The sequence below is a fragment of the Chiloscyllium plagiosum genome, unplaced genomic scaffold (assembly GCF_004010195.1).
Source record: "Chiloscyllium plagiosum isolate BGI_BamShark_2017 unplaced genomic scaffold, ASM401019v2 scaf_53, whole genome shotgun sequence".
In the NCBI taxonomy this organism is placed as follows: Eukaryota; Metazoa; Chordata; class Chondrichthyes; order Orectolobiformes; family Hemiscylliidae; genus Chiloscyllium; species Chiloscyllium plagiosum.
The window spans coordinates 181,328-207,583 of record NW_025215380.1 but is presented as its reverse complement, the minus strand read 5'-3'; the positions used below and the strand labels follow the sequence as shown (position 1 = coordinate 207,583).

Here is a 26,256-nt window from a genome sequence, read left to right as displayed (position 1 = left end):
GTTATTGCCTGCCCCTGTTGCCCTTGAGAATGTGATGGTGAGCTGCTTTCTTGAGCTGCTGCATTCCAACTCCTGTGCATTGACCCACAATTCCATTAGGGAGAGAATTCCAGGATTTTGACCCAGTAACAGAGAAGTAAAGTCAGGATGGTGAGTTGCTTGGCAGGGAACTTGAAGATGGTATTCCCACATATCTGTTGCCCTTGTCTTTCTACATGGAAATGATGGTGGGTTTGGAAGGTGTTGCTTGTGGATCTTTGGTGATTTTTGCAGTGAATCTTGTAGATAATACATACTGCTGCTACTGAGTATCGGTGATGGAAGGAGTGGATTCTTGTGGATGTCATGCCAAGCAAACAGGCTGCTTTGTCCTGGATGGTGTCAAGCTTCTTGAATGTTGCTGGGGTTCCATTCATCCAGTCAAGTGGGGAGTATTCCATCACACTTTTGACTTGCGCCTTGTAGATGGTGGACAGGTTTTGGGTAGTCAGGGGGCATGTCATTCACCACAGTATTCCAGTGTCTCCAACCTTGTCTTGATATCATGTGCAGTGAATCAAATTGGCTGAAGACTAGTACCTGTAATCCTAGGGATCACTGGAGGAGACCGAGATGGATCATCTACTGAACACTTCTGGCTGAAGAGTGGTGCAAAGCTTCAGCCTCAGTTATTGCACTGATGTACTGGGCTCTTCCACCATTGATGGGAATATTTATGGAGCCAGTAAGCTGTTTAATCGTCCACCATTCACGACGGGATGTGGCATAATTGCATTGCTTTGACTTGATCTGTTGGTTGTGAGATTCCTTAGCTCTTTCTATCACTTGCTGCTTCTGCTCTTTGACATGCAAGTCATTCTGTTTGGTCGCTTCACCAGATTGACACCTCATCTTCAGGTGTGCCTGGTGCTGCTCCTGGCATGCCCTCCTGCACTCTCCGTTGAACCAGGGTTGATCCCCTGGCTTGATGATAAGGTTTGAGTAGGGGATATGACTGGGGCCATGAGATGACAGATTGTGCTGGAGAGCAATTCTGTTGCTGTTGATGGTCGAAAATGCCTCATGTCTGTCCAGTTTTGAGCTGCTTAATCTGTTAGAAGTCTGACCCATTTAGCATGGCGATGTGACGACACAACATGATGGATGTTATTCTCAACATGAAGGCAGGACTTAGTCCTTGAGGAGACAATGTGGTGGTCACTCTTACTGATACTGCCATGGGCAGATGCATCTGCAGCTGATAGATTGGGAAGGATGAAGCCAAGTATGTTTTTCCCATTTATTGGTTCACTAACTGCAGACCCGGTCTGGCAACAATATGCTTTAGGACTGGACCAGTTCGATCAGTTGTACTGCTACAGAACCACTCTTGGTGGTGAACACTGAAATCCTCAACTCTTGCTATCTTCAAATCTTGCTATCCTCAGTGCTTCCTCTCAGTATTGTTCAAATGGAGAAGTACCGATTCATCGGCTGAGGGAGGATGGTTTTTGATAATCAGCAGGGGTTTCCTTGTCCCTGTACAAGCTGAAACCATAAGACTTCATTGGATTGAGTCAATGTTGAGGACTCCCAGGACAATGATACACCACTGTGCTGCCGCCTTTGCTGGGTCTGTGTAACTGATGGACAGGACAGATCTAGAGATGGTGATCGCAGTGTCTGAAACATTGTCTGTAAGATATAATTGCTATTGTAGGCTGTTGTTTGACTAGTCTGTGAGACAGCTCTCTCTATTTGGGTTCTAGCCCCCAGATGTTATTTGAACAGCACTTTGCAGGGTCGACAGGGCTGCTTCTGCTATGGTCTTTTCCATTGCCTGCGCTAATGCCATATGATCCATTTGATTTCATTTCTGTGAGACTTTGTAGCGATTGGTGCAACTGAATCGCTTGCCAGATGAAGGGCTTTTGCCTGAAACATCGATTTTCCTGTTCCTCGGATGCTGCCTGACCTGCTGGGCTTTTCCAACACCACTCTGATCTAAAGACTATTTCAGAGGGCAATTGATAGTCAACCACATTGCTGTGGATCGGGAGTCACATGTAGGCCAGACCAGGTAAGGATGGCAGATTTCAATCCTGGAATATATATTAATATTAATAGTATAGAAGATGGTATTAGTAATAACATTAGCAAAGTTGCTGATGATACAAAGCTGGGTGGCAGGGTGAAATGTGAGGAGGATGTTAGGGGATTACAGGGTGACCTGGACAAGTTAGGTGAGTGGTCAGATGCATGGCAGATGCAGTTTAATGCGGATAAATGTATGGTTATCCACTTTGGTGGCAAGAACAGGAAGGCAGATTACTACCTAAATGGAATCAATTTAGGTAAAGGGGCAGTATAGAGAGATTTGGGTGTTCTTGTACACCAGTCAATGAAGGTCAGCAGGTAGTGAAGAAGGCTAGTGGCATGCTGGCCTTCATAACAAGAGGGATTGAGTATAGAAGCAAAGAGGTTCTTCTGCAGCTGTACAGGGCCCTGGTGAGACCACACCTGGAGTAGTGTGCAGTTCTGGTCTCCAAATTTGAGGAAAGACATTCTGGCTATTGAGGGAGTGCAGCGTAGGTTCACAAGGTCAATTCCTGGAATGGCAGGATTACCTTACACTGATAGACTGGAGTGACTGTGCTTGTATTCCCTTGAGTTTAGAAGACCTGAGAGGGGATCTGATTGAGACATAAAAGATTATTAAAGGATTGGACACTCTGGAGGCAGGAAACATGTTTCCGCTGATGGGTGAGTCCTGAACCAGAGGACATAGCTTAAAAATAGGGGTAGACCATTTAGGACAGAGATGAGGAGAAACCTCTTCACCCAGAGTGGTGGCTGTGTGGCATAGTCTCCCCCAGAGGGCAGTGGAGGCCCAATCTCTGGATTCATTTTAGAAAGAGTTGGATAGAGCTCTCAAGGATAGTGGAATCAAGGGTTATGGAGATAAGGCAGGAACAGGATACTGACTTAAGAATGATCAGCCATGATCATATTGAATGGTGGTGCAGACTCGAAGGGCAGAATGGCCTACTCCTGCACCTATTGTCTTCCCACAACCTAGTTTACTGCATTCGCTGCTCACAATGTGGTCCCCCTCTACATTGAGAAAACTAAGCCCTGAAGAAGGGCTTATGCCCGAAACGTCGATTCTCCTGTTCCCTGGATGCTGCATGACCTGCTGCGCTTTTCCAGCAACACATTTCCAGCTCTGATCTCCAGCATCTGCAGACCTCACTTTCTCCCTGAAAACTAAGTGTAGACTGGTTGACTGCTTTGCACACCAGCTGTGTTCTATCTGCAAAAAGGACTGCGCTTCCAGTTTCCTGTCACTTCAACACACCCACTCTATTCCCTGGCCAGCACCTGACTCTGGCTTGCTGCAATGTTTCAGTGGCGTGCAGCACAAGCTGGAAGTCAGCACCTTGTTTTCCACTTGGGAACTCTACAGCTTTGAGTTCAACAACGTTTGGACTTGAGGCACCTTCTCCCAGATCTTTACCCCAACCTCCACACACCATACCTTGTTATCACACCTAATATTACACACCTACCTATTGCTAGGTACTAATAGTCTGCATTAGCAAACGTCCATTCTCCCAGGTTGACCATTTATCCATTCCTTTGTCTGTTCAGTTGTCCTTTTTCTCTCTTTTGGTCTCTATCTCCACCTGTCAGTTATGCTTTACCCCCTCCCCACATCCTATCTTCTACATTAAAAACTGAACTTTTCCTAGCTACCAAGTGGAGAAAGTGGTGTTCCACAGGGATCGGTGCTGGGGCCACTGTTGTCTGTGATATACATAAATGATCTGGAAGAGGGCATTGTTGGGCTGATCAGTAAGTTTGCAGATAACACAAAGATTGGTGGAGTAGCAGAAAGCATAGGAGACTGTCAAAGAGTACAGGGGAATATAGATAGACTGGAGAGTTGGGTGGAGAAGTAGCAGATGGAGTTCAATCCAGACAAATGTGAGGTGATGCATTTTGGGAAGTCTAATTCTAGAGTGAATTATACAGTAAATGGGAGAGCCTTGGGAAAAGTTGATGAGCAGAGAGATCTGGGAGTGCAGGTCTATTGTACCCTGAAGATTGTTGCACAGGTGGATAGTGGTCAAGAAGGCATATAGAGTCATAGAGCATAGAGATGTACAGCATGGAAACAGACCCTTCGGTCAACGTGTCCAGGCCGACCAGATATTCCAACCCAATCTAGTCCCACCTGCCAGCACCCGGCCCATATCCCTCCAAACCCTTCCTATTCATATACCCATAAAATGCCTCTTAAATGTTGTAATTGTACCAGCCTCCACCACATCCTCTGGCAGCTCATTCCATACAACGTACCACCCTGTGTGTGAAAAAGTTGCCCCTTAGGTCTCTTTTATATCTTTCCCCTCTCACCCTAAACCTATGCCCTCTAGTTCCGGACTCCCCAAGCCCAGGGAAAAGACTTTGTCTATTTATCCTATCCATGCCCCTCATAATTTTGTAAACCTCTCACCCCTCATCCTCTGACGCTCCAGGGAAAACAGCCTCAGCATATTCAGCCTCTCCCTGTAGCTCAGATCCTCCAACCCTGGCAACATCCTTGTAAATCTTGAGTATAAGAGCTGGCAGGTCATGTTAAAGTTGTACACTACGTTGATTCGGCTGCATTTAGAATACTGTGTACAGTTCTGGTATGGAAGGTGCTAGCGATGAAGACAGGTTGAGTAGATTAGGTTTCTTTTCATTAGAAAAAAGTAGATTGAGGGGGGCCCTGATTGAGGTTTACAAAATCATGAAGGGTTTAGACAGGGTAGATAGAGTTAAGCTTTTTCCCAGGGTGAAGGATTCAATAATGAGAGGTCACACTTTCAAGATGAGAGGTGAAAAGTTTAAGGGGGATACATGTGGCAAGTACTTTACACAGAGGGTGGTGGGCATTTGGAACGCATTGCCAGCAGAGATAGTAGAGGCAGGCACAGTAGATTCATTCAAGTTGCATTTAGACAGATGCATGAGTAGGTGGGGAGTAGAGGAATATAGGTGCTTAGTGATTGGATGACAGGTTTAGACAGCAGATTTAGATCGGCTCAGGCTTGGAGGGCTGAAGGGCCTGTTCCTGGGCTGCAAATGTTCTTTGTTCTTTTGTACCATCAATTCTGAAGAAGGGTCACTGAACCTGAAACTGTAACTGATTTCTCTCCACCTGAGAACTCTGTGGGAAGCTAGTGAAGTGATTGCTGGGCCTCTTGCTGAGATATTTGTGACTATCGATGATACAAGTGAGGTGCTGTAAGACTAGAGGTTGGCTACCATAGAGCCAATATTTAAGAAAGGTGGTAAGGAAAAGCCAGGGAACTATAGATCAGTGAGCCTGACATTGGTGGTGGGCATGTTGTTGAACAGAATCCTGACAGACAGGAATTATCTTTCACCAAAAGAGAAAATGTTGGAAAATCTCAGCAGGTCTGGCAGCATCTGTAAGGAGAGAAAAGAGCTGATGTTTCGAGTCAGTTAGACTTGAAATGTCAGCTCTTTTCTTTCCTTACAGATGCTGCCAGACCTGCTGAGATTTTCCAGCAATTTTTTGTTTGATTTCAGATTCCAGTGTCCACAGTAATTTGCTTTTATCTTATATATATTTTTGAAAAGGCAAGGACTGATTAGAGATGATCAATATGGCTTTGTGCTTGGGAAGTCTTGTCTTCCTAACTTGTTTGAGTTTTTGTTCTGAAGAAGTAACGAAGACGATTGAGGGCAGGAGCGGTGGATGTGATCTATATGGACTTCAGTAAGGCATTCGACAAGGTTCCCATGGGAATCTGGTTAGCAAGGTTAGATCACATGGAATAAGGAAGAACTAGCCATTTGGATACAGAACTGGTTTGAAGGTAGATGATAGAGGTGGTGGTGGAGGGTTGCTTTTAAGACTGGAGGCCTATGACCAGTGGTGTGCGGCAAGGATTGGTGCTTTTTGCCATTTATATAAATGCTTTGAATGTGAATATAGGTGGTATAACTAGTAAGTTTGCAGGTGACATGAAAATTGGAGGAGTAGTGGACAGTAAAGAACGTTACCTCAGGTGTAAGATGAGCTGATGGGCTGAGCAGTGGCAGATGAAGCTTAATTTAGGTAAATGTACAGTGCCACATTTTTAAAAGACAAATCAGGGCAGGACTTATACACTTAATGGCAAGGTCCTTGATTACATAGCATTGCCCTTTTGTGAAGGGCACTGCTTTTCACTGGCCACTTGAGTGTTTTCCTATCTTCCTGGTGGTGGAAATTGAATAAAGATTTGTGCACCTTGTGTCTCTCACTATGACACCCACACGCACTCACGGCACTACTGCAGTTAGGTGGTAGGGGGGGGGGGGGGAAATTTTTTCTTTAAAATGGTAAGGTCCTGGGGAGTGTTGCTGAACAAAGAGACCTTGGAGTGCAGGTTTATATCTCCTTGAAAGTGGAGTTGCAGGTAGATAGGATAGTGAAGGAGGTGTTTGGTATGCTTTCCTTTATTGAGAGGTCATGTTGTGGCTGTACAGGACATTGGTTAGGCCACTTTTGGAATATTGTGTGCAATTCTGGGCTCCCTCCTATCGGAAAGATGTTGTGAAACTTGAAAGGCTTCAGCAATGATTAATGAGGATGTTGCCAGTGTTAGAGGATTTGAGCTATAGGAAGAGGAGAATAGGCTCTGGCTGTTTTCTGTGGAGCGTCAGAGGCTGAGGGGGAGACCTTTAATGGAGGTTTGTAAAATCTTGAGGAGCATGGATAAGGTAAAGGGACAAGGTCTTTTCCCTGGGGTGGGGGAGTCCAAAGGGGAAAGATATCAAAGGGGCCTAAGGGGCAACTTTCTCACACAGAGGGTGGTACGTGTATGGAATGAGCTGCCAGAGGAAGTGGTGGAGTCTGATACAATTACAGCATCTAAAAGGCATCTGGATGGGTATATGAATAGAAAGGGTTTAGAGGGATATGGACAAATTGCTGGTAAATTGGACTAGATTAGTTTAGGATATCTGGTCAGCATGGACAGGTAGGAGCTGAGGGTCTGTTTTCATGCTGTACATCTCTATGACTGTCACGTGTTGAACGTGTGATGGAAATGGGCGTGTCCCTCGAAAAAAACATGGGCGTGTCGAGTGGGAAGTGGGTGTGGCCGTCCCGAAGTAGGCGGGTCCCGTGAATTGGTCGCGCCCTGTGGGGAATATGGGCGTGTCAATCCCAAAACGGGCGTGTTCCGCGGAACGGGCGGCGTGTTGCGATTGGGCGGCCGGCGGGCGCCGTGTCCTCCGATTGGCTGGCAGCCCTGCGTGTGCGTCCCCCGCCCCACTTCATCCACCCTCCACGGTCCGCCTTAAACCTTGAAAACGCCGGCACCGGCGGCCGCCCTCCTTACTCCGCAGCCGCGTCTGGGGCTGCGCTGAGTTTCCGAAGGGGTGCCCCCGGACCGGTGCAGTCTCGAAATCCCCGCCGCCGGATGGTGACCACCGGCGGCCCGCAGCAGCAGCAGCGGAAGAAGAGGAGGAGGGGCACGGGCGGCTGCGGGGGAGCGGGTCGGAAGCGGCGCAAGAAAAAGAAGAGGGCGCAGACACAGGGCAACCTGCCGCCGCTGCCGCTGCCCGAGCACCTGCAGCGGGGGCGGCGGAGGAGGCGCCGCCGGACGCAGGGCATCAACGACCTGATCCTGCAGGCGCTGTCGGCCCGCATGCAGCCGGGCGGCGTGTCCCTCACCTCCCTCCGGGAGGCCCTGCTCTCCAGCGGCTACGACGTAGAGAAGAACAAGTCGCAGCTCCGCACGGCGGTCGGCGACCTGGTCCGCAACGGCTCGCTGGTGCGGACCCGGGGCCGGGCTCCAGGTCGGGGGACCCGAGGCGGGCGAGGGGAGGCGGGCGGCTGCCTGCGGCTCAGCCGGAGACAGAAGCAGCAGCAGCAGCAGCAGCAAAGGCAAACGGGCACCAGAGGCAAAGGCCGGCGGGCCGCCGCCGCCGCCGCCAATAGGAGGAAGTCCCCGGCCGCCACCGCCACCGCCGCGACCACGAGCAGCAGCAGCAGCGACGGCCGCTCCCGGAGGAAGATGAAGGCGGGCAAACCCGCCAACCCCCGAGCGAGGGGCAAGAGAGGAGCGGGCGACAGAGCGACCACCAAAACCGCGACCACCATCGCCACCTCCAGGAAAACCAAAAACCAAAGGCGCAGGAATTAAAGCCGCGCTCGCTGGCGTCTCCGCGAACCTGGAGCCGCGCCAGCACCATCCCAACCCCACAACCCAGACGGGCGCCCAGGCACAACACACCCACACACACCCCCACATACACACACACACACACCCCCACATACACACCCACACACACACACCCACATACACACCCACTCCTATACCCACACACACTCAAACAACTTAAAACCCAAAGGCTCTTTTCAGAGCCACCAAACCCGCCTCCACGAAAGCGGCGAGCACCCTCCGGGCAGACCCTGGCGTTGATCTGTTGCTGTTTAGATCAGAGGGGTGTACAGCAGCTCAGGCAGGAGCCGGAACGTCGACGTTAATTCGGATGCTGCCGGGCCTGCTGTGCTTTTCCAGCACCGCACTCTGGTCTAAACTCTGGTTTCCAGCATCTGCAGACCCCACGTTGACTTACGAGCCGAAAGCACGGCGCACGCTGGGTTGGTGGAGGGGAGGGGAGGGGCGAGGGTGAGGTTAGGGACTAAAACGCGTTAAGTTTTGGGGAACAAAGTCCAGAAATTGTTCGAAGACACTTCAGCAAGTATCTGTGTGGAGAGAGGCATCAATGAACGTTTCTCTCATTCGACCCAAAAGCTTGATGAAGGATTGCGTATAGAAGCAAAGAGGTGCTTCTGCAGCTGTACGGGGCCCTAGTGAGACCGCACCTGGAGTACTGTGTGCAGTTCTGGTCTCCAAATTTGAGGAAAGACATTCTGGCTATTGAGGGAGTGCAGCGTAGGTTCACGAGGTCAATTCCTGGAATGGCAGGATTACCTTACACTGAAAGACTGGAGCGACTGGGCTTATATACCCTTGGGTTTAGAAGATTGAGAGGGGATCTGATTTGAGACATATAAGGTTATTAAAGGATTGGACACTCTGGAGGCAGGAAACATGTTTCCACTGATGGGTGAGTGCCGAACCAGAGGACACAGCCTAAAAATAAAGGGTAGGCCATTTAGGACAGAGATGAGGAGAAACTTCTTCACCCAGAGAGTGGTGGCTGTGTGGAATGCGCTCCCCCTGAAGGAAGTGGAGGCCCAGTCTCCGGATTCATTTAAGAAAGAGTTGGATAGAGCTCTCAAGGATAGTGGAATCAAGGGTTATGGAGATAAGGCAGGAACAGGATACTGATTAGGAATGATCAGCCATGATTATATTGAATGGTGGTGCAGGCTCGAAGGGCAGAATGGCCTACTCCTGCACCTATTGTCGATTGAAGGGTGTTAACGAGTTTTGAGAAGATTTGTAGCTCAGGTTGAGGTTCTGGATGTAGGTTTGCTCGCTGAGCTGGAAGGTTCATTTCTAGACGTTTCATCACCATACTTGGTAACATCTTCAGTGGGCCTCAGCTGAAAATGTTTTGCCTGAAACGTCGATTTTTGATTCTCCTGTTCCTCGGATGCTGCCTGACCTGCTGTGCTTTTCCAGCACCACTCTAATGTTGACTCTAATCTCCAGCATCTGCAGTACCCACTTCTGTCCAAAACGTTAACTGTGACTTCTCTCTGCACAGATGCTGCCAGACCAGCTGAGCTTTTTCAGTTTGTTCCCAAAATTTATACATTCCTCGATACTTTCTCTGCTTTTACAAAATACAAGAACCTTTGCTGCATGCATGCAACATAGGTAGGAATAATAAATAAACAGAAGGGTCAGAGCTTGTGTTCACTCTGAGAGCTGGCTCTGTGGAAGTGGAATTAGTATCCAGGACTCTCCACCTGAATGAAGGGTGACTGGGTGACCGGACACCAGCCTTTGTGGAGTTATTTCATAACAATCTGAATAGTCCTCAAAATTCCAGTTTGCCATGGCCATGTCATTAAGTATCTACTTCACCAAAAGAAAAAAAAGAATCCCTGCCAACCTTTACCCTCCTCTCCAGTTTATAGTCCTCCCTCTCCCCCTTCATTTCTGGAAATGTTACTACCCCGTTGGTGTTTAGTCTTTATTTCCCAAACCCTGCTCTTCCTGCAAATGAAAAGTGACTGTTAGCTTCTCTTTCCCTCCCCTCGGTTTATAATATTACAATCTCTTTCTTTCTGTTCCCCGCCTGTGTAAGTCAGTCAACGTTTGTTAGTGAGTTACCCTATAAAGATTGTCAGTACAGACATTTTTTATTTCATGCTAACACGGGCTATAAGAGATCTGTAACCTACACTGAGCAAGCGGCATGAATGTCCTCACCGATGTCCTTACAATGTGGAGAAACAGGCAAAACGCCAGGTTCTCATCCAGAGTGATTCTGAGATTCCTGACTCCAGTGATAAAACACTGGTCATGTTGCAGAATTTGAGATTATTGATAATTGGGAAAATAGTTGTCAACCTCAGGGAGACTGAGCAAGTGTGGTGTCATTAGTCCCAAAGACCTCATGGACCATGAAGAGGCGAAAGGAAAACAGGAGGAAAGTGCAACCGGTTTGTAATAGAACATTGATGCAAAAAAACAAACCTCAGGGAATCAGTGTCATTCTTCACCAAATTCTGGAGGCTTGGCACCACGCTTGGTGCTTTAAAGGTGAAACAGCTCCTCGACGGTCTTTTCTGGGTCTGAACAGCTTACCCCTGTTTGACAGTCTGAGTTGTGCAGGTTTCTTGATCATTTGTTAACCAACATACTGACCCTGTTACAAGAAGACAGGCAGATAATAAACAGGAGGAACCAATAAATAATAGACAGATATACAAGATACAAACAGTAACAGACAGATATAGGGAAAAAAAGAACAGACAATTGACAAATAAACAAGAAACAAACATTACACAGATATACAAGAAACAAATGATAGACAGACATACAAGAAAGAAACAATTGACAGATATTCAAGAAACCAACAATGGATATACAGAAAACGAACAGACAATAGACAGATAGTCAATATATTTACAAGAAACAGACAATAGACTCACAAGCAACAGTTAAGAGACAGATGGATAATAGACAGAGACAATTAGATTACTTTACAGTGTGGAAACAAGCCCTTCGGGCCAACAAGTCCACACCGACCTGCTGAAGCACAACCCACCCATACCCCTACATTTACCCAATACTATGGGCAATTTAGCATAGCTAATTCACCTGACCTGCACATCTTTGGAAGGAAACCCACACAGACACAGGGAGAACGTGCAACTCCACACAGTCAGTCGCCTGAGGCGGGAATTGAATCCAGGTCGCTGGTGCTGTGAGGCAGCAGTGCTAACCACTGTGCCACCGTGCCGCCCGAATCAACAACAAAGAACAGACAGATTGATAAAACGAAACGACATGAGCCTTCGACAATAAGGAGAGCTTTCCAGAACAAGGAGAGCCTTTCAGAACGACAAGAATCTTCCCAGAAAAACGAGAATCCTTCCAGAGCAAGAGGAAGGAACAGTCCAACGATGTGCAGGGTGGGGGGGTGTGGGTTAGCCATGGGAAGTGCAGAGTTACAGGGACAGAGTGGGGTGGGGACTCTGGGTTGGATGTTCTTCAGAGGGTTGGTGTGGACCCGATGGGCTGAGTGGCCTGCTTCCATACTGCAGAGGTTCTATGATTCTGCACACAAAGGTAGACAGACAGACAGTTAATAGACGGTCAAGGGACAGATAGATCAAGAGTCAGACATTTGAAAAACAAACATGACAGGCAGACAAGGGGCAGATACAGAGAAGCTGCTGATGGCCTGCCTCTCTGAGGTAGAGATATCAGAAAGATATAGGGCTGGTGAGTCTCTATCGCAGGAGAGGAGGTGGGTGGGCGTGGCATAGTGCAGGCGCGGTGCATGGGCGTGGCCTAGCTGCAGTGGGTGGGGCGTCCGTGGCTCAGCGGGGGGGGCGTGGCCTACCAGCAGATTGTCTCCACGCCGTCCGCTCCCTCTCTTTATACGGAGCGGCGGTGCCATTGGCTCCGCCAGTTGTTGGCGTGCGACGGGCGCGGAGTTGTGTCCGATGGCAGAGGCGGTGCCCGTTAGAGGAGACGTACCCGGGGCGGCGGCTGCGGCGGCAGCTGTCCCGGAGTCTGCTGCAGTCCCGGCCGCCGCTAAGAAGAAGGCCGCCCACCGGCTGCAGAAAGGCGGCGGCGGCGGCGCTACCACCGCGGCGGCGGCCGAGCAGATCCTGGAGGCGGTGGCCGCTGTCAAGGAGCGGCAGGCGGCGGCCAAGCTCGGCGGTGCCCTGAAGAAAACTATCTCGGCCGCGGGCTACGAACCGATGGAGAAGGGTGGCCCGGGCAAGGGGGGTTCGGCGGCGGACACCGGGGCCGGTACCTCGGCCACCATGCAGCCGGAACAGAAGCAGCAGGAGGCGGAGGAAGGAGAAGCTCAGCTCCGCCCCAAGGGAAGAGCAACCAAAAAGAAAGCGGCTCCCAAGAGAGCGGCGGCGGCGGCTAAATGCACCAAGAAAGCGGCGGCCAAGAGCCCTCGGAAGAGGACGGCGGCCAAGCCCAGAAAAGCCCCCAAACGGGCGGCGGGGGGCAAGCGGGCGGCGGGGAAGAAGCGGAGGTAGAAGCGCAAAGGAGCGGAGACGGCTCAACACCCAAAAAAAAAGGCTCTTTTCAGAGCCACCCAAACATGGTCATAAAAGAAAAGCTACAACCGGGCGATAAGAAATGAAAATGCAGGAGGCAACCTGTAGAGAGAGAAAACACGGGCCGACGTGGCACCGATTGTTAAAGTTCACCTGAGAATGTAAATTAGTAGGGACTTCTGCGATTTGTGTATGAAGCAACTTTTGGAATATTGTGTGCGATTCTGGTCTCCTTCCTATCGGAAAGATGTTGTGAAACTTGAAAGGGTTCAGAAAAAATTTACAAGGATGTTGCCAGGGTTGGAGGATCTAGTAGGGACTTCTGCGATTTGCGTATGAAGCAACTTCTGGGATATTGTGTGCAATTCTGGTCTCCTTCCTCTCGGAAAGATGGTGTGAAAGATTTACAAGGATGTTGCCAGGGTTGGAGGGTTTGAGCCATAGGGAGAGGCTGAACAGGCTGGGGCTGTTTTCCCTGGAGCGTCGGAGGCTGAGGGGTGACCTTATAGAGGTTTACAAAATTATGAGGGGCATGGATAGAGTAAATAGACAAAGTCTTTTCCCTGGGGTCAGGGAATCCAGAACTAGAGGGGCATAGGTTTAGGGTGAGAGGGGAAATATATAAAAGAGACCTAAGGGCCAACTTTTTCACGCAGAGGAATGAGCTGCCAGAAGATGTGGTGGAGTGTGGTACAATTACAACATTTAAAAGGCATTTGGATGGGTATATGAATAGGAAGGGTTTGGAGGGATATGGGCCGGGTGCTGGCAGGTGGGACTAGATTGGGTTGGGATATCTGGTCAGCATGGACGGGTTGGACCGAAGGGTCTGTTTCCATGCTGTACATCTCTATGACGCTATAGCTGAAACCAACACGCCCATTCTAAAAGATGAGAGACTTACCAGACAATCCAGGTCTTTTTCAATATGTAATGTCAGTTACATCACATTAGACTTTTGCTATAAATTCAGTGACGAACTTCTACTCCACAACCACCTGATGAAGGAGCAGCGCTCCGAAAGCTTCTGCTTCCAAACAACCCTGTTGGACTGTAACCTGGTGTTGTGTGATTTTTAATTTTGTAGAGAGAGAAAAACAATGAATAGTATCAGAATTGACAAAATTTAGAAACATGGAGAAAGTGAGGACTGCAGATGCTGGAGACTAGAGTTGAAAAATGTGATGCTGGAAAAACACAGCAGGTCAGGCAGCATCCAAGGAGCAGGAGAATCGACGTTTCGGGCATAAGCCCTTCTTCAGGAATGAGCCGCCTGGCCTGCTGTGTTTTTCCAGCATCACATTTTTCAAAATTTTGAAACATTCAGGGGAAGTATTGTAGATGCTGGACACCTGAATGGTCAGGGACTGGAAGGTTCAGCTCTAAAGCCTAGACAGCTCTCGCTGAGCATTTCTTAACGCATTTGTTTCGATCTTTATCTTAACCAAGTAACGAAAGGGCAGGTCTGCCGTGGATAGAGGTTACCTTGGAAGAAATTTCCTGGGGGAAGGAAGAGGAGATGGGGACTGAAGTGGCAACGATAAGACATGGGAGCAGAAATTAGGCCATTCAATCATTGATTAGTTTTCCTACAGTGTGGAAGCAGACCCTTTGGCCCAACCAGTCCACATCAACCTCCTGAAGAATAACCCAGACCCACTTTCCCTCCGACTAACTCACCTAACACTATGGGCAATTTAACATGGCCAATTCACCTGACCTGCACATCTTTGTACTGTGGGAAGAAACCAGAGCATCTAGAGGAAACCCACGCAGACATGGGAAGAATGTGCAAACTTCACACAGACAGCTGCCCAAGGATGGAATTGGACCTGAGAACTGGTGCTGTGAGGCAGCAGTGCTAACCAGTGTGCCGCCTGGAATAGCTGAAAAGTTTCTCAATCCCATTCACACACTTTCTCCCTGTAACCCTTGATACCCAAGAACCTATCTACCTCCATCTTAAGTATACTCAATGACCTGGCCTCCACAGCCTTCTGTGGCAATGAATTCTGTAGATTCCCCACTCTCTGATTGAAGAAGATTCTACTTATCTCCTTTCTAAAAGGGTCTTCCCTTTACTGTGAGGCTGTGTCCTTGGGTCCTAGACCCTCCTATTAATGGAAACTTCTTCCCAACATCCACACTGTCCAAACCATTCAGTATTCTGTATGTTTCAATTCGAACATCCCTTCTAAACTCCTCAGACATTCCTCATATGTTAAGCTTCTGTGAACCTCCTCTGTACATGCTCTAGGGCCAGTACATTCTTCCTGAGATATGAGACCCAAAACTGTGCATAATGTGGTCTGACCAGGTTCTTGTAGAGCTTCAATACACCCCTGTTTCTATATTCAAGTCCTCTCAAAATAAATAGCAACATTGCATTTGCCTTCCTAACTACTGACTCAAACTGCAAGTTTACTTTGAGAGAATCCTACAGTAGAACTCCCAAGTCTCTGTACTTCAGACTTCTGAATGTTCTGCACATTTAGAAAATAGACCATGTCTCTGTTGTTCTTAACAAAGTGCATGACCTCACACTTTCCCATGTTGTACTCCGTCTGCCATTTCTTTGCCCACTCTCCTAACCTGTCCAAATCCTTCTGCACCCTCCCTGCCTCCACGATGCTTCCTGTCCCTCTACCTGTCTTTGTACCATCTGCAAACTTTCTCAGAATGCCCTCATCTAGCTCGTTAATGTATAAAGTGAAAAGTTGTGGTTCCAAACTGAACCTTGTGGAACACTGCTTGTCACTGGCTGTCATCCTGAGAAGGACCCTTTTATCCCCACTCTCTGCTTTCTGCCAGACAGCGAAGCTTCTCTCCATGCTAGCACCTTGCCTCTGAAACCATGGGCCTTTACCTTATTCAGTAGCCTCCTGTGTGGCACCTTGTGAAAGGCCGTCTTGAAGTCCAGGTAGATAACATTGATTGGCTCTCCTTGGTCTAACCTGCTTGTGGTCTGTAATTTTTTACCTTAATCCCTTTTTAAACGGGGTGTCACATTAGCAATTTCCAGTCCTCTGGGACCCCCTCCCTGATTCTAGCGATTTCTGAAAGATCACCACTCACGCCTCCACTATCGCTTCAGCTATCTCTCTTACAATCTTGGGGTGTAGTCCATCTGATCCAGGTTATTTATCCACTTTCACACCACTCAGGGTTTCTAATACCACTATACTCAGCTCCGCCTTCTCACTCTCTTGAATGTTTGAGATATTACTGGTGTCTTCCACCATGAAGACTGATACGAGATAATTATTCAGTTCCTCAGACATTTCCATGTTCCCCACTACTATCTCTCCAGTGTGTTTTCCAGTGATCCAAAGTCCACTTTTGCCTCTCTTTTGCCCTTGATAGATCTAAACAAACTCTTACAGTCTTCCTTTATATTACTGGCTAGTTTACCTCATGTTTAATCTTCTCTGTCCTTTTTTTTGTTGTCCTCTTTTGATCTTTGTAAGCTTCCCACTCCTCTGGTTTCCCACTGTACCTCCCCATGTTAAATACTTTCTCTTTTGCTTTTATACTATCCTTGACTTCTCTAGTCAGCCATGGTTGTCTCATCCTCCCTATACCATACTTGTTTTTCCTCTGCTATGTGTCCCGAATTATTCCCAGAAACTCCCTGCCATTGCTGTTCCATTGTCTTTCCTACTAGACTCCTTTCCCAGTCAATTCTACCCAGCTCCTTCTACATGCTCCTTCCTTGGTCCTGCTCTTTCCTGTCAAAAAAACCCTTTAGTCTTGTTTGTTTATGGTCTGACATTTGTTTGAAAGGCTGTGCTCTCACAGTCAAAAGAGTGTGTGTATGTTTGTGTGAGTGTGTGTGTGTGTTTCTGTGATCCCTCCTGTCAATGTGGAATTTCACAGAAAGCTAGCAAGAGGCTGAACGCAGACTGGAAGCCAGGTAGAGAATATTCACAAGAGGCTGTCAATGTATTTTTAACAGAAGAACTTTAAATGTTTCTTATGCAAAAGAACCTACATTACACTATGCTGGAAATGGTTGAAATGGTCTCATTATAAATATCAGAAATAAATATTCAACCCTTGTTCCCTCAACAACAGCCTTACAGATATTCAGAGCTCTGTGAAGGACAGTTTAAAGCGCCTTGCAGTTAGTGTGACTATTACATTTGCAGCCAACTTTAATGTTTACTCATTATTTGTTTAGAAAACGCCTCTTCCCATGATTGATAGCTGAGTTGCTAACTCCTTAGCACTTGCTCCTTCAACACACATTTCACAGCCTTCTTGAATATCTTCCTCTGACACCTTAAAAGCCTTTGCATCTCATACATTTTTATTTCCAACTTATTGTCTACTTAGGACTTCTTCCACCTTGGCTGTTGAGAAAGTTAAATTAATTGCACATAGTTGTTATCAACACTTTCTCCCTGAATGAACCTGCCTGTTGCTTTTTGAAGCAAATCAGTCCCCATTTGCAGTGTCATTGAACATCTATTTTCTTATCTATGCTATTTTTCTACTGCATGGAACTATTCACCTCACTGATTTCAAGGACTTTATTTAAGTGCATGTAAACGCCATAAATCTCCAGACACCACTCTCAATGAATCTAAAATGAAACTAAGGGTGAGGTGAGAGTGAATGCACTTGATATCATGGTCACATTTGATTAAGTATGACATTAAGGAGCCTGGCAAAACTGGGATCAATGGGAATCAAAAAGCAAACATTCCACTCATTAGAACCATATCTGGCACAAAGGGAAAATGGTACGGTTGTTGGTGGTCTGGCGTCTGAATTCCAGGACATGTCTGTACGGAGTTCTTCAAGGTAAACATTTTCTACGTGATCAGTTCAGGAATGTTATAACATACATCTAGAGGAGATGGGACTTGAATCTGAGTCTCCTGGTCAAGAGGTACGGACACTGCCACTGCATTACAAGGGCCCAGTTCTTCAGTGAAATATTCCAGGCCAAGCCATTTCCAGCTGCTTCATCAATGCTCTTCCCTCCATCATAAGTTCAAAAGTGGGAATGTTCACTGACAAATGTGCAACTAACAGCATCCACAACTCCTCAGTTGAACTTCAACATAACACAATCAATTAGAGATTGGGCTACTTTAGATTTAGTACTATGCAATGAGAAAGTCTAATTAGTACCATTGCTACAATGGACCCTTTGAGATCTGACTGTGGTGTAGTTCATCCTGAAAGTAGAGTTTGAAATTTTAGTAAAGGAAACTAAGAGGGTATGAGTGGCAAATTGGCTATGGTGGATTGGGCAAATCACCAAAAGCTATGCCCGTAGACAGGCAGTAGCTAGCATTTGAAAAGATACATCGTTTATAACAGATATGCATTCTTCAAACACACAAATATCTAAATCAACCATAGCTAATGAGGCTGATACAATTGCAACATTTAAAAGGCACCTAGATCGGTAGATGAATACAAAGGGTTTAGAGGGATATGGGCCGGGAGCTGGCAAATGGGACTAGATTGGATTGGGATATCTGGTTCAGCATGGACAAATTGGACCAAAGGGTCTGTTTCCACGCTGTACATCTCTATGACTCTGCGACTCTATGTCTGAGATTAAAGGAAGTGGTTTATAAAGATGCTAGGAAAAATAAGTAAGCCTCAGGACGGAGAGCAATTTTGAACCAGGTAAAGGAAGACCAAGAAAATGATAAAGAACAGAAACACGCTAGTGAGAAACTTAACAGTGGTCTTTAAAAAGTTTCTTTCGGTATATGAAAAAGAAAAAGTTAACTGAGACAAATGTATGGCCATTACAGGTGAAGATAAGATAATTTACCATGAAGAACAAGGAAATTGTGATATTTTGTGCCTGTATTCATTGAAGAAATTTCAAAATGTCTCCTGGATGTACTCAGGTCACCAAGGGAACTAGTGAAACCTGTATTATTAAGACTGTATTTGAAAAGCTAACTGGATTGAAGCTTGATAAATCTCTGGAATGGAAAGGCTTTTGGCTCAGGGATAGCATACCAAAGCAAATCAGCTTCACCATCACTGGATTCACAACACAGTGAAATGAAACATTCAGTGATCCCTAAATTTGACCTTGTTCCTAACCGAACCTTATAAATATCAAATCTTGGACACCAAGCCCATAATTTAAAGATAAAAATAACAATTTATAATTAATTGTGTACTTTTAGCAGATTACAGATAGACAACAGGGTAATTTATTTAATATCTACATTTTAAAGCCCAATTTTCTTTGCTCATAATCTCCATTCATGTAGAGACAGATAGCCAGAGATAGTTAATGGATAAACAGACAGAAAATAAAAGAATTGTAATTTGCTAGTTCAATAAACACTTCCAAAAAATGGATACCAGGCTTTCATGAAATCCTTGGATATTGGATTGTTCACAGGCAAGTAGAATTGTATACCTTGTTTCATTCCAAATCCAATGGTTTCAGCAAATGTCCAGAAATATTTAATTATTTCCTACAAGGTGGGATTATTTTCACAGAACATTCAACAATTTGATAACTGGAGAGAGAGAGGGAAAGAGAAATAAAAGAGCACAGACTACAAAAATTTCACTGGTTCTTGGCAAAAGCCCAGTCAGAATGGTTCTTTGCTTCAACCAACATTCTCTGCAGTTGGCTGGTTAGTACTGGTCCCCCCTTGACTGAGATTCAACATCCAACCAGCTGCCAGCCCTGAGCATAGCAACAGTTCAGTGTCAATTCATCTACAGTTGCCCGTACAGTGTATTATCCTTCCAGGTCATTTGTCAAAAGAAAACATTTTTTGTTAGAAACAAGATCTTGTTCAAAGTTCAGTTCATAGTTTCAACTCACAGCTTCAAACCAAAAAGAGAGAATAAAACTGAAAGTAAAATAATGATGGTCTCTGCAGCATAAAATCGGAGTCCTCAGGATAAAACTGGGTTACCACATGAGTCATTGCTTGGCTACAACTGTTCACAATCTATATTTGGACTAATATTAATATTCCCAATTTTGCAGATGACATTGAATTAGCTGGGAAAGCATGTTACCAGGACGTCTTAAAAGTATTTAGACAGCCTAAGGTAATGGGCTAGAACATTGCAAATGTAATAGAAATAAATGTGACATTATTTACTTTGGTAGAAAAATCTGAAAGGCCGAATATTTTTTAAATGGTGAAAGGTTAGGAATATGCCATGAGTAAGTATGCAGATGTGGCAAACAGTTAAGAAAAGAGATGGCATGTTGCGTTCATTTTAAAAGGGATTTGAGATTAGAATTAAAGATGTCTTGCTGCAATTGTACAGAGCCTTGGTGAGACTTCACCTGGAATATTGCCTACAGTACAGTTTGGGTTCCCATATCTGAGGAGAGATATACTTGCCATAGACAGAGTGTAATTGATGAAGGGCTTTTGCACGAAACGTCGATTTTCCTGCTCCTCGGATGCTGCCTGAACTGCTGTGCTCTTCCACAGAGTGTAATTGATGCTCACCAGACTGATCTCTGCAATAGAGGGTGTTTTTTTTAGGAGAGATTGAAGCTTTATTTTCCAGGGTTTAGAAGATTGAGAATTTGTTAACTCAGAGGGTTGTGATTCTTTGGAATTCTCTACCCCAGAGGACTGTGGAAGCTGAATCCTTGAGTTAGATGAAGACAATAAAGATTAGATTTCTGGACACTGACGGCGTTGAGGATTTGGAGAATGTGTGGGAAAGAGACATTGAAGTTGATGATCTAATTAAATGCCAGGGCAGGCTCGGGACAGAAATGTTGTAATAAATTCGCTTTGCACCTTCTCAATTACATCTCAAGTAATGTGGTAAAATTGAAATTAGAGCAGTATACTCGCTTTTCTCCATCAAACAGCTAACTCAGCCTTGCGTACGTTCAGTGACTCCCTCTGGGGAAAATAATTCTGAGATTGCCTGAAGTTGCTCGCCATTATTCAGGGCAAATAGGAAGGAGGATGAAGTAGGGAAAAGTGACCAAAAGGATGGACGACATGTTTATATGAAGAAAGTGAAAGGCAACAATTAATCCCCAAATAAACTGATGCCATGATCTTGATTGCTGCACCACGGGGTGCATTATTTCGGGAAATCCACGTCAAATAAATTCCGTATAGAATGACCAACGAAATTGTGGATCGAAATTTAGGGCAGGGAACTTTGTTTATATAATAAAGCAAAAATAAATACTGTAAGCCAATGTCTGGCTGCATCTGTGGGGACAAAGAGCTAATTTTCTGAGGGCACTGGTCCATTTAATCTAATCTAAAATGTAATGTAATCTAATCATAGTTGGAGATGTCGACAGAGCAGAGACAAATGAATGGAAATAGAGATATCCCGATTGAAAGGAAAAGAAGCCAGATTGGTTATTTGAAAGTGTGTAGGAAGGTGTAATTTAAAAAAAGTGGGCGGCACGGGGACCAAAGGGTCTGTTTCCACGCTGTACATCTCTATGACTCTGCGACTCTATGTCTGAGATTAAAGGAAGTGGTTTATAAAGATGCTAGGAAAAATAAGTAAGCCTCAGGACGGTTGCGCTTCGGCGGGTCGGTGTGGACTTGTTGGGCTGAAGGGCCTGTTTCCACACTGTAATGTAATGTAATCTAATCTTTCTCCAATGGATGCTCCAAACCTGAGGCTTCTGATCTCGTGCATCCGCAATTCTTAAATTGTATCGTTGAAAACCCACCCACAAACACCGAGTGACTCGCTTTAGGCGGTTCCACGCCGTTAAGGACCTTTTGGTGGTTCTTAAAAGAACCTTTGGTTTACAAGTCACGTTTCCACTCAGACTATCTTCAACCACCGAAGCCGTACAGCGTCCGACCTTGGCGCTTCAGCGCATACACGACGTCCATCGCGGTAACAGTCTTGCGCTTGGCATGTTCCGTGTACGTGACCGAATCCCTAATGACATTCTCCAGGAACACCTTCAACACCCCACGCACCTCCTCGTATATGAGGCCCGAGATGCGTTTGACACCACCCCGGCGAGCCAGGCGCCGAATAGCAGGTTTAGTGATTCCTTGGATGTTGTCCCGCAGAACCTTGCGATGCCGCTTCGCTCCGCCCTTGCCCAAACCCTTACCACCTTTCCCTCTGCCCGACATGACACACCAATCGCGTAAAGACAATTACCGACAAACAGCTTTCGGCCCTTTCTCTTATACCGCATCAGCGGACCTGGGTGAAGAACGAAGGAAGGCCGCGAGACTGCCCCCCCCCCTCCAACCGCGAATAGGTCACGTGTCTCCGCTTCCGAAGTCCGCCGATTTCAAATTCAACCGCAACACTGTCCCTGACCGTCTCTTTATGTATCTCACTCCCTTGTGTCTACAGGCAATATGTTTTTGGTCATTTGTTAATTAGTATCTACAATTAAACTAAAATCAAATTTGTCTGTACTATACGATCCTAGATTATTTTAAATACCCTACCTGGAAAAGAAACAAATTTTTGGCAAGCAAATAGAAACATAGAAGAATACAGCGCAGTACAGGCCCTTTGGCCTTCGATGTTGCGCCAAACCTACACTAGCCCACTATCCTCCATATGCCTATCCAATTCCCGCTTAAATTCCCATAAAGAGGGAGAGTCCACCACTGCTACTGGCAGGGCATTCCATGAACTCACGACTCGCTGAGTAAAGAACCTACCCCTAACATCTGTCCTATACCTACCACCCCTTAATGTAAAGTTATGCCCCCTCGTAATAGCTGACTCCATATGTGGAAAAAGATCATCTGAAGCTTCCCTCACACCCACCTCAGTCCTGAACATTATACCCAAAAAGTTGACTTCTCCATCTCCTGATGCTGCCTGACATGCTGTGGTCTTGCAGCCTCCTGCTTGTCTACCTTGGATTCCAGCATCAGCAGTTTTTTGACTTTAATTCTTTAGATGGCAAGACTGTTCTATGAAGTGAGATTGGGCAAACTGGACCGTATTCTCTATTGTTTCAAAGAATGAAATATGATCTCAGAAACTTACAAAATATTTCAAGGGGTAAATATCACAGATACAGGCTCCTGATTGGGAAGTCTAGAACTGGGGTACACAATTTAAAAATAATGTAATGGCTACTTTAGTTCTAAGTGCAATATTCCAAAACCAAAAAGAATTCCCTTCTCTATTCCACATCGGTTTTGACTTAGCTGCGGCTTCAATTTCCAGTTTTAAGACTTTGATAGCCTCATCTTCATTTGTCATATAACTGAGCTTTCAGCTTCATACAAACCTTTCCCAAGTTATGGGTGTTACTCCACGCTCCCACAAGAAATTTTAGAAGCTTCTATCTGAAAGCCTAAAGCATTATGCAGAAGGGATGCCCCAATGGTATTATTACTAGACTATTGATCCAGAGACCCATGTATTGCTCTGGGGAGCCACATTTGAATCCTGCCTGAGCAGATGGTGGAATCTGAATTCAAAAATCTTGAATCAATAGCATAATGATGATCATGAAATTACTGTTGTTTGTCAAATAAATCTGTCTGTCCACCAATGTTCATTTGAGAAGAAAATTGCCACCTGTCTGGCCTATATGTGACTCCAGACTCAGAGCAATGTAATCGACTCTTAACTGCCATATAGGCATTATATGCTGGCCTAGTCAGCAATACCCAAATCTCGTGAATGAACAAAAAACTACAGATTACCTTTCCCACTTGTAAATTTTCCTTACATAAACATAACCTCATTATTCTAGAGTCTTTCTCCAATTGTGTTTTAAAAGAAATCACCATAGCTTCAGAAATCCTTACAGATAAATCAGCAAAACACTTTAGATACACACATCAAATCCACTTACCACTAGTTCAAATTCAAAATCTAAAACAAATTGTATCAAAATATGCATCAGATACAATACTTGCCATGATAGATAGCAACGTGCCAACTCCACAAGCACCAGGTAACAGTCGTCTCAAACAACAATCTAATCATCTTCCTCTCCTGCTAGCTTCATTTCTTCCTTATCCCAGCCCAGGACTGCCAGCATCGCTTGACACCCTGTTCCCTCCAATTAGCTGGCTCTTGTCTACATATTGTGTCAGGAAGCCCTCCTGCACACATTGGACAAACATCGACCCATCTAACGAACTCGAGCTATAGCTTTCCCAGTCAATATCTGGAAAGTTAAAGTCCCCCATAACAACCACCCTATTACTTTCACTCTTCTCCTGAATCATCCTCGCAATCCTTTCTTCTACATCTCTAGGACTATTAGGAGGCCTGTAGAAAACTCCTAACAGGGTGACCTCACCTTTCCTATTCCTAACCTCAGCTCAAACTATCTCAGATGGCGAGTCTTCATCCATCGTCCTTTCCACCGCTGTAATACTATCTTTGACAAGCAATGCCACACCTCCCCCTCTGTTATATGAAGGAATTGTTGAACATGCAAATGAAATCAAAACAATTCAATATCCCACTCAACACAGTACTCTATTAAGATAAATTTCATTTCAATTAATCTATCTACTTGACACTGGCATCAAACTCCAGACGAGGAAATGCAATGACAAGAAAACAATGGATTTCACCACTCATGGGTGTAAAATTGTTTTGAAATTGGTCAAATGTAAATAAGAGTCTTGAATTGTGCTTTTGAGGTGTGGTCACTGTTGCCATGTAGGGAAACGATGCAGCCATTTTTATTATACAGCAATATCACACAACTAGCAATGTAATGCACATGGCCATGTTGTCAGTCTTGGTTGGGGTGATAAATGGTTGGGACGGAAGAAAACTCCCTGATCATCTTTAAATAATACAATACATTTCACATTTACCCAAGTGGTGATACAGGAACAATGTTTAAAGTCCCATTTCAAAAAATGTACAGCACTATAATCAGGGCTTGTGCTTTGTAGATGGTGATCAGGCTCTAGGGAGTCAGGAGGTGAGTTAATTGCTGCAGGATTCTCAGCCTCTGACTTGCTCTTGTTGCTGCTATGTTAATATGGTGAGCCCAATTCAGATTCTGGTCAAAGGTAACCCCCAGAATGTCGACAGTGGGGAATTCAGCGATGGTAATGCTATTGAATGTTAAGCAGCAGTGGTTAAAGAATAAAACAAAGAAAGTTACAGCACAGGAAGAGGCCCTTCAGGCCTCCAAGCCTGCACCAATCCAGATCCTCGATCTCAACTGTATCCCTTTGCTCCCTGCCATTCATGTATCAATCTAGATACGTCTTAAATGATGGTATCATGCCCACATCCACAACATCCGCTGGCAAAGCATTCCAGGCACCCAACACCCTCTGGCTCTTTCACACTGAACTTGTGACCCCTAGTAATTGAGTCCCCCAGTCTGGGAAAAAGCTTCTTGCTATCCACCCTATCTATATACCTCAGGTTAGGTTCGCTCTTGTTAGACGTAGTCATTGCCTGGCATTTGTGTGGCATGAGTGTAGGCGTTGAAGAAGTGTAGGTGTAAGCATAGCGCTGGAAAAGGCACAGCATGTCAGGCAGCATCTGTGGAGCAAGAGAGTCATTGTTTCAGGCATAACCCTTCTTCAGAGCTGTGCCATGAATATTACTGCCAATTATCAGCCCAAAATTGGTCATTGAATCTGTTGCATTTGAACATGGGTTGCTTTAGTATCTGAGGAGACGCGAATGGTGCTGAATATTGTGCGATCATCGGTGAACATCCCCACTCCTGACCTTATGATGGAGCGATGGACATTGATGAAGCAGCTGAAGATGGTTGGGCCTAGGACACTACCCTGAGGGACTCCTGCAGAGATGTCCTGGAGCTGAGATGACTGACCCCCAACAATCATGACCAACTTTCTTTATGCTATGTATGGCTCTAACCAGCAGAGAGTTTGCACCCGATACTCATTAATTCCAGTTTTGCTAGGCTCCTTGATGCAACTCTCGGTCGAATGCAGTCTTGATGTCAAGGGCTGTCATTCTCACCTTACCTCTGGAATTCAGCTCTTTTGTCCATGTTTGAACCAAGGTTGTAATGAGGTCAGTAGCTGAGTGATCCTGGAGAATCCAAACAGGGTGGCACTGGGCAGGTTATTGCTGAATTGGTGCTGCTTGATAGTACTGTTAATGACCCCTTCCATCACTTTACTGATGATTGAGAGTAGATGATGGGATGGTAATTGGCTGGGTTGGATTTGCCTTGCTTTTTGCATACAGATCATAACTGAGCAATTTTCCACATTTCGGGTAGATGCCAGTATTGTAATTGAACTAGAAGAGCTTGGGCTAGTGGAATTAGAACATAGAACAGTACATCACAGAACAGGCCCTTCAGCCCATGTTGTTGTGCCGACCATTGATCCTCATGTATACACCCTCAAATGTCTGTGAACATATGCATGTCCAGCAGTCTCTTAAATGTCCCCAATGACATTGCTTCCACAACTGCTGCTGGCAAAGCATTCCATGCTCTCACAACTTTCTGTGTAAAGAACCCGCCTCTGACATCCCCTCTCTACTTTCCTCCAACCAGTTTAAAACTATGACCCCTCGTGTTAGCCATTTCTGCCCTGGGAAATAATCTCTGGCTATCGACTCTATCTATGCCT

The 26,256-nt window shown here is 45.7% G+C and overlaps 3 protein-coding genes across 3 annotated transcripts in view; 1 reads left to right on the top strand and 2 right to left on the bottom strand.

The window, feature by feature from the left end:
• LOC122548334 overlaps positions 1-8,304 on the bottom strand; it is a 23,620-nt gene extending 15,316 nt beyond the window's left edge. The window contains exon 1 of the mRNA XM_043686869.1: positions 7,721-8,304. Within this exon, the coding sequence (XP_043542804.1) occupies positions 7,721-8,300 (580 nt within the window). The 5' untranslated portion in view covers positions 8,301-8,304. The remainder of the gene's footprint in view (positions 1-7,720) is intronic.
• Positions 8,305-12,145: 3,841 nt separating this feature from the next.
• LOC122548336 (histone H1.3-like) lies at positions 12,146-12,700 on the top strand. The gene has a single exon (XM_043686871.1). The coding sequence runs from the start codon at positions 12,146-12,148 to the stop codon at positions 12,698-12,700; it is 555 nt and encodes a 184-aa protein (XP_043542806.1).
• An 8,804-nt stretch (positions 12,701-21,504) lies between these two features.
• LOC122548340 (histone H4-like) lies at positions 21,505-21,816 on the bottom strand. Its single transcript, XM_043686879.1, has one exon. It carries the CDS (start codon positions 21,814-21,816, stop codon positions 21,505-21,507), a length of 312 nt encoding a protein of 103 aa, XP_043542814.1.
• Positions 21,817-26,256: the final 4,440 nt, after the last annotated feature.

Coding starts and splice junctions, on each gene's coding strand:
- LOC122548336 (XM_043686871.1), top strand. CDS start 12,146: ATGGCAGAGGCGGTGCCCGTTAGAGGAGACGTACCCGGGGCGGCGGCT.
- LOC122548340 (XM_043686879.1), bottom strand. CDS start 21,816: ATGTCGGGCAGAGGGAAAGGTGGTAAGGGTTTGGGCAAGGGCGGAGCG.